General features: G+C 43.0%; 1 protein-coding gene across 1 annotated transcript in view; it reads right to left on the bottom strand.

Annotated features, from left to right (window-relative positions):
* Positions 1 to 4,044: 4,044 nt before the first annotated feature.
* TRIT1 (tRNA isopentenyltransferase 1) overlaps positions 4,045 to 8,154 on the bottom strand; it is a 43,562-nt gene continuing 39,452 nt past the window's right edge. The window contains exons 9-11 of the mRNA XM_061186748.1: positions 7,886 to 7,995; positions 7,449 to 7,566; positions 4,045 to 4,859 (exon numbers count right to left, since the gene is read on the bottom strand). Coding sequence (XP_061042731.1) covers positions 4,690 to 4,859; positions 7,449 to 7,566; positions 7,886 to 7,995 — 398 coding nt within the window. The 3' untranslated portion in view covers positions 4,045 to 4,689. The remainder of the gene's footprint in view (positions 4,860 to 7,448; positions 7,567 to 7,885; positions 7,996 to 8,154) is intronic.

Below are 8,154 nucleotides of genomic sequence, written 5' to 3'. Positions count from 1 at the left end.
AAGATTTTGTCAAGCTTTACTTTCTGAAATATTTCGGGTCAGCTCATGCAACTCACTGATTTCACAGATGGGGAAATAGAGAGATTTGCCCCTAGCGAGCTAGCAGAGCTAATTAGTTAAACCAGTGTTCTTTCCATGAGACTAATTTAGTGGAGACTCCAAGTTGCCCACCAAAATCTGTCCTCCCATTCTTTCTTGGCTTGACTACATTTCTCAGCCTCCCTTGCAGGTTAGGTGTGGCCACATAACTAAGTTCTTGCCAAAAGAAAGTGAGCAAAAGTATGTGTGCCACTGCAGGGTCCAGGCCTTAAGGCATCTGGCGTGCCCGCTCCACGCTTTGTCTCCTTCCCACTGGCTGGAACCAGAGATGAGCCAACTTTAACCAGGCAGGTGTTGACAATGCCCCCCAGAGGGTGGAGAGGCAACATGATACAGGGAATCTGCGTCCCTGAATGACCGCTTAGAGTGGAGCTGCCCCACTGACCTGGACCGCTCACTTCGGAAATGTTAACTCCCCTCAGAGTTGTTATGTGAGGAGGAAACAAACTTCTTTGTTCTTTAAGCCACTGTATTGTTGAGTCTCTCTGTTACAGCAGCTTAGCCTTTCACCCTAACTAATACAACCAGGCAGCGTCCTTTGTACGTATTCAAAACAGCTTTACCAATGACCCGTTAGCCATCTTTTCAGAAAACAGCCCTAACCACCCAAGTAGGTGATAATCAAATACTGAAATTCCTTCCTGTGGCTACTATCCCAAGATTTCTTCATCTTAGTTAAAAGCTATTTAACAATTAAAGCAGATTATTAATGTAGAAATCCACTTAACTGTAAGGCTTTCACGCAACTAATTCAACAAATATTTGACTTTCTAGATGCTGGGGATATAGAGACAGGTTACTGAATTCATAAAAGCTTACTTTCTAGTGTTTTTTTCTGTTTGTTTTTGTTGTTGTTGTTTTAATGTTGTGCTGAGTGTTTTAAGCAGAAAAATCTTCTTTGTAGAATGTGGGACTGAGGCTAAGAACATAAATAATTACTGAGAATTACAAAGGCTCAAACCATGTACCTATAGATGAAATGTTTTGCTGAGCCCTAAAAAAACAAGCAAAGTATTTTAAAGACTAAGAATCCACCTCTCTTCCCGGAGTCAAAGTATTTCCTACCTACTTAAAACAGCATTGTCTGAACTACAAGAAGTGTCTAAAGTCTAGTCAAGATGTCTGCTTTATCTGTCAATTATCTCTCAATAAAACTGAGGGGAAAAGGTTTTTACTGACAGAGGTAGATGGACCTAATAGCTTCCTGAGTGTTGGAATTAACTGCCAAAGCCATTTAGATAGCACTGCCATGGACTGGAGACTCTGGGTACCTGAACTGAAAGGCTCTGCTTGTCTAGGGATTATCTGGTACAAAATGGCATTCCTTATCCTCACTCCAGGCTGAACAAAATGCCCAAAGCTGGCCCCTTCCTGCTCTCAAATGAGATTTGGTATGAGACTGGGCAGTTGAGTGAGAGAAGAGACCTGAGGCTTGTGCTGGCTTTGTCACAACTTGCTCTGTGGCTGTGGAACATCCACGTTTTGGGCCTCAGTTTCCCCATCCGTACAAGAAGGTGCTAAGGAGCCTTTCATCTCTACATATAGGAAAATCATTAGACAGAGCTACTCCCTTCCCTACGCGCAACAGCAAAGTCATTCCAGAGGGCAGCAGGCAGAGAGGGGACATCTACCTCAAGGCAGTGCCTCAGGCCAGGGCACCAAGTAGATTCCTAGTGAGGGTTCTGCCTTCCTCAGGCCCTCTGCTGCTGGTAAAGGAATTCCATCCTGCTGAGTCTAAGAACAGGGGTAGCAGGCACAACCACAGTGCCTTAAACTTAGTTAAATATTGGGCACTTTGATTCTTCTTTTTCAAGAAATCCCTGATTTCCAACTGCCAGAGAGACAGCAGTGAGTTAGTTCAACGAGAAGTTACTGCTCCAGGTATTTCAGATGGACGGATTAAAGGTTTTTAAGGAAGGATTATTAAAACTAGTTTTTCCTGCTTCTCCACTGAAACTTTTTTTTAAGCTTTAAAACATATTTAGCAACTTGTGTGAAGAGCATTTCAGAGACTAATGTTCCTCCTTAAAATCAGCCACCTTAACACAGGGCTCAACAGCTTGAACGCTTAATTCTGTGGCCTCGCCTCAATTCCGGCTTTGCCACTTACTAGCTGGGTGCCTTTGCTGAGCCCGTTTCCCCATTGGTAAACATGTATAGAAACAGCGTCTCTTTCCCAGGGCTGTATGAGAAGCTAATGTATATAAACTGCTTGGTCCCCCTTGGCTCACAGTAAGTATTCACCTCCACTTCCAGTGGGAAGATGCCGCTTCCCACCCCATTAGCTCCTGAAGTGGTAAATAAACTGATTGGGAAAATTACACATTTAATCTAAAGAATAAGATGATGTGGATTCAATGACAATTTCTTCTTTGACCAAAGAATACATTTATTCTTGAGATTCAAATCAGTTAACGTGGGTAAGTCTCAATAAAACTCAAGGGGGCCAGGATATCCCGCAGACTGGGGGAGGAGAAGCCACTGAAGTCAAGTTGAGAAGCCCAGCTTTCCAGATCACAGGGTACCACGTGCAGTCTTGGCTTCAGACTCCTGCCCCAGCATCCTGCTGTGTCACACCATGCACCTCGACACACACCTCCCAACACACACACACACACACACTCCCACACACCAAGCGGGGTCAGGACTGTGGATTACCTGCACTGACCGCGAGTGTCCTTTCTTTACAGCCCTTACTACAGCTGTAATTATTTGATCAATGTGGACTTTTTTGATCATTGAATTCCCAGAGTCTAGCACAGCACCTGGCACATAGTAAGTTCTAAAATATCTGCTGGCTGAATGAAAGGGCTGGCCATAGCTTAAGATTTCCTCAGAGGCTGGTTTTGGCCTAACCCTGGCATCTGAATGAAGTTCAGTATGCTTATGGCCTGTGCTCAACTGGGGGACCCTTGGGAGGGTGGTAAAGAGCAGAAACGGGAGACCTACCAGAGGAGGCAGGGGAAACCCATGCACACCCAGGTACTGCCAACAGGTAAGGTAACGGATAAAGACAGTATGTGCTATTTGTTATCTTTTGGGTAAGGGGAAGAAATAAGAATATATATTTGTATTTGTTCATATTTATTGATACTTAAAAAAAACACTTGAGAGGTATGTAAAAAAACTAATAAGTGATTATCTATGGGAGGAGAAGGGGATGGAGGTAGGAGCGAGATTTCTCAATGAATGTCTTTGTCTTTTTATATCATTTTGATTTTTGAAAATTGAACTATGTAAAAAAATCTAGTGAAAAAATAAAACTTTTGCATAGCTAGCTCACATACATTCACAAAGAACTGCTTTTTCAGGTCCCGCAGAAATGCGCCTTCTTCCATGATCCCTCCCCTCTTCCCTCCAAAGTGAAATTCTATACAGCTCTTACGGTCTTTGATAGTCTCTTACCTAAATTTGTTGTCTGTGTATATATAAGATATTCACAAGCTCCCTGAAAGCAAGAACCACATTTCATTGTATCTCTGTATCCCTCTAGCCTACTCTAGGGCCTCTCAAATAGTAGATTCAGAACAAATATAATACTGCTTGAGTGGGGAGTTACTGCTTAATGGGTGCAGAGTTTCTGTTTGGGGTGATGAAAAAGTTCTGGTTGCACAACATAAACCCTGCTGAATTGCAAACTTAAAAATGTTTAATTTTATGTTATATTCATATATATGTATACTCACGTTGCTGGTAGCTCAGGTCACTCCAACAAGAGAGCTTCAACTGGAAATAACAAATCTCCAATAAAAAAAAAGATCCTCTCCAGATGTTTTCCAGGAATATAGTAAGTGCTCAATAAACATGTGCTAAATAAACAAATAGATAGCATATTAAGAACATCGACTTTGAGAAAAAGCTCTCATGTTGAAAACAAAGCATACTGTATATAAGTTAGACATGAACATAAACATCTTTTTAAGGACTAGAGAGGTTCTTGCAAACTTTTTCTTTATTTAACTTTCAATAAAAATATAGTCTCCTAACTCAATAGAAAGATAGCAGTGATTATCACACAGGAGGAGCTCAACAAATGTCAGTCTTCAGTTTTCAAGTTCCATGTCACAACCACCTCAGTTGGATTCTCTCCGTCTCGATGGAATTCTAAAAACTGGTTTGGTTCACTTAATTATCTCCCTGGGGCTGATCCTTTACTGCAATTCACCCAAATCCAGAACTCTTGAATTGTGGCTCACAATAACTCAATCATCTATACAAGTGTCCGGAAATTAGATATTTCCAGCCAGAGTCAAGGACATAAAACTTTTTTTAAGGGATACAGTGAATCCCAGTATTCATCACCAAAAAGATCAAATGTAAAAAAGTGCAATCTGTGCCTCTTTCAAAAACAGAAACTTTACGGTTAAAAGAAAAAAAAAAGCCCTTCCCAAACTCATTACCAGACCAGACATATCAGCCACACAAGGAGCTAACAAGGCCTGCTGTTTCCATGACAGAGAACATGAGACGTTAAAACCACACCACCAAAAAAAAAAAGAAAAGAAATAAAAAATTAAAAAAATAAAACCACACCACTGAATGAAAGAACTGGACCCCCGCCACCTTTGCAAAGGCCACTGGACAAGTCCCTTAAACGCTGGATTTCAGCTCTTCATCATTCTGCCCTAGGGATCCCTTTTCTTTAAGCTCTTTATCATGGTCTGGGGAAATACTCTGACTCTCTATGGTAGTGATGGCATCTGAGTCCAACCTTCTTCTTTTCTTCAGTTGGTGCAAGTGGGACTTGGACTTCATGTGTGCTAAGGCAAAACAAACAAAAAAAATTAGGATTTTCTACAAATAATCCTGGAAGCATACAAAATTAACTATACAATCCCTTTCTTTAACAATAACAGGATCAACACATGTATTGGTACAGCTGCTTAGCATTTTTAAAAGAAGAATAAGTCATATGGCCAGCTAGCTAGCAAACTAGCTACCACATATCACATATACCTGCTGGGGGCTTTATATCACTAAATCCACACAACAATCTTGCGGGACAGTATTATTCAGCTCATTTTATACAGGAGGAGACTGATTTCAGAGGTCTTACATTATGTCCAAGGTCACACAGCAGGTAAGCTCTTCAGATTACCTATAGCTCAAAAAGAGTGCCAATTTTCCAGAACAGGGCTCCAGACTCAATTTTCCCATCTGGGGCTGCCTGTTACAGATACATTTCAACTCACACAGCTCAAAAGTTACAAATCCAGGGCTTCCCTGGTGGCGCGGTGGTTAAGAATCCGCCTGCCAGTGCAGAGGACACGGGTTAGAGCCCTGGTCCGGGAAGATCCCACATGCCGTGGAGCAACTAAGCCCGTGCGCCACAACTGCTGAGCCTGCGCTCTAGAGCCCACGAGCCACAACTACTGAGCCTGCATGCCACAACTACTGAAGCCCGTGCGCCTAGAGCCCGTACTCCAAAACAAGAGAAGCAATGAGAAGCCTGCACACCGCAACGAAGAGTAGCCCCCGCTTGCCGCAACTAGAGAAAAGCATGCACGCAGCAACAAAGACCCAATGCAGCCATAAATACATAAATAAATAAATAAATAAATTACAAATCCAAATTCTTATCTGTATTGCAGGACAGATGGCTCAGGCCTACAGTACCCAGAGCCGCCCTTGCCTCTTCTTAACCAGCTCGCTCAGGTTGCCCCTCCTGATGTGACATCCCTATGCCTGGGTCAGATAAGCCATCTGAATGACCAACTCAGCTACTCGCATTCTCCAGCACACAATGCACCAGAGAGATCACAGCAAGTATTCTTTTCTGATGATCCCTTTCAAGGGTCCACAGAAGCAGTAAAGCTGAAAAGCTACTATTGGCTGATATCAATTTCTGACCTCTCACCCCAAAGACAGTTCTCAGCTTCTGACTAACTCACACAAGCTCCTTTTTACCATCCTGTTCTTTTTCAAGGAAAGCTTATTTGGAAACACCTATGAAGATAGACAATGAGATTAAATTCTCTTTTATACTTAAAACATCATTTTTAGGGATTTGGAAGCAAAAGTAGGTAAGGAAGAGGTTAGAAGTCAAGGAAAAGTTTACTTAAGGGAAAAAGTCAGCTTTGCCTCCAGCTAGAGCCTATGGCAAAAAGTGGCCTTCTGGACTGACTCTCCATGGCAGCAGGAGATGGGAGAGCAAGGACTTGACAGATGGCACTATAGAAGGGCTTACACAAGCTACGCTCACAAAGGCTCACAAATGTTGCTTCTCTGTGGCAATCCCTGAAGGACATTCGACAAATCAAACCACTAAGTTTCCTTTAGAAAAAACAATCAGACACTCTCTTTCTCTTCCCCTTTCATCATTATGAACCAACGATAATCGAGGCTTCTTCTGCTGCTTGGGCAATCACAGCCATCCCCAGTCTCTGACAATGCAGTTCCTTTTGCCAGAGTTAACAGTTAATAGAACTAATCGTTCTATTGGTTGGTATGGGGGGAAAAAATCCACGTCTATGAGAACGCCATGCAAAGCAGTACTCTGAACAGGATTCCAGCCGCTGGGTAAAACACAAGCCCTACTTGTGCCTAAAAGGAGTGAGCCTTAAACAAGTTTCTAAATACAATGTAAATTCAAGGCTTAGAGGCTAAGGCCCTTTTGAGCTTTGCTGGATGACTGCAGAAATCGGACAGGGGAGTGCAATGTGACTCGATGGCAAAGACAGATCCAGGCTCTGAAACAGGGAACTAGAACCTCGGTGCAGGGCTGTTCCTGGGTTGGTCAGGAGCGCCTTATGAAGAAGACAGTACCCTTTGACCACCGTCTTTCTGCGTGTCTAACTGTCTTGCTTTCACACAGTTTCCCTTAACACTTTTCATCACAGTTTTTGCAAGCAACACCATTTCAACGTATTACCTTAAAAGTTACTGGAGAGACACCACCTTTGAAGAATGTGCTCAGGAGGAGTAACTGCACTTCCTGTTCCCTCCCAGCTGTTTCTGCTCCTTTGGCCTCCTGGGTGAGTTGCCTGGCTTCCCTTACAATCCTACCTCACCCCCACTGAGGTCTAAACATGAGACCAAGAAACTACTCAGGCAGGATCATGAAAGTCAAAGGAGCTCTGGCAAGTTAACTGCAGACCTCTCAGTAAAATAGCTACTCTAGCTGAAGCTAGAGGGCATATGATCTTCCTTTGAAATTGAGAATACAGAGATAACTCTCCCGTTTGAGAAGGCCTCTCCATGAAATTTGAACAAAGGCTGTTAGAGGAATCTGGCCATTTTTTTTTTTTTTACAAACAAGCAGACTCCGGCATTCAACCTACCAAAGACCTTAAATTTTTCATGAAGTCAGTGTGACCCACCCTTACAGATTTCTCTATCCTAGACTCTACCTGCCCATTCGCGGTCCCCGATGATGATTCGATCACAGAGGTCACACTTGTGATAACTTCTCTTGTTCTCAGTTTCACTGCTTGGCATCTTTACTGGAGTGGCTGCAGGCTTGTGGCCCTGAAAAAAACAAGGCAGGGATGGGGGAGAAGCATTTGATTCAAAGAGATTTGGATATCATACTCTGATATTAAGAGGAGTGAGATTTTCCCAAGATTCCTTTTTCTCATCCCAGAGAGCAGGTGGGCTGTGAAGAGATTTTAACAACAGCCTTTCTGAACGTGAAAGTAGAAATGCAGCCTCCAGGGATCTCAAAGCAGCCTTCTGCTCTATGCCATGGAAAAGAATGCTTGGTTCCCAGGATAGCAACAAAGGTGTCAGCAAAGGAAAAGCTTTGTGAAAACCAGACAATAGACAGTGTACCATGATCAATAATCACCTGGATGAGACTTCGCACAATTTCAAGAGCAGGTTCAAGAACAGACTCCTCCCACTTGGAGACATCAGATGCTTCTAAGCCATATACTGGGGGAACACTGGGCCCAGGTCCTAATGATGACAAAGAAAGGCTGTGAGAGGTCAGCCTCCAAGACCCAATCTATTCTGCTCCTCGGACTCCAAAATCCTCAAGGGGAACATATGGGGTCAAAGAAATAAACATTCTGACCGTGCCATTCAATCTAACCGGAAACATGAACCAAACAGCTA

Source organism: Eubalaena glacialis, chromosome 3, assembly GCF_028564815.1.
Source record: "Eubalaena glacialis isolate mEubGla1 chromosome 3, mEubGla1.1.hap2.+ XY, whole genome shotgun sequence".
NCBI lineage: Eukaryota > Metazoa > Chordata > Mammalia > Artiodactyla > Balaenidae > Eubalaena > Eubalaena glacialis.
Note: the sequence above shows the minus strand (reverse complement) of the source record. Positions and strands in the feature narration are given on the sequence as shown.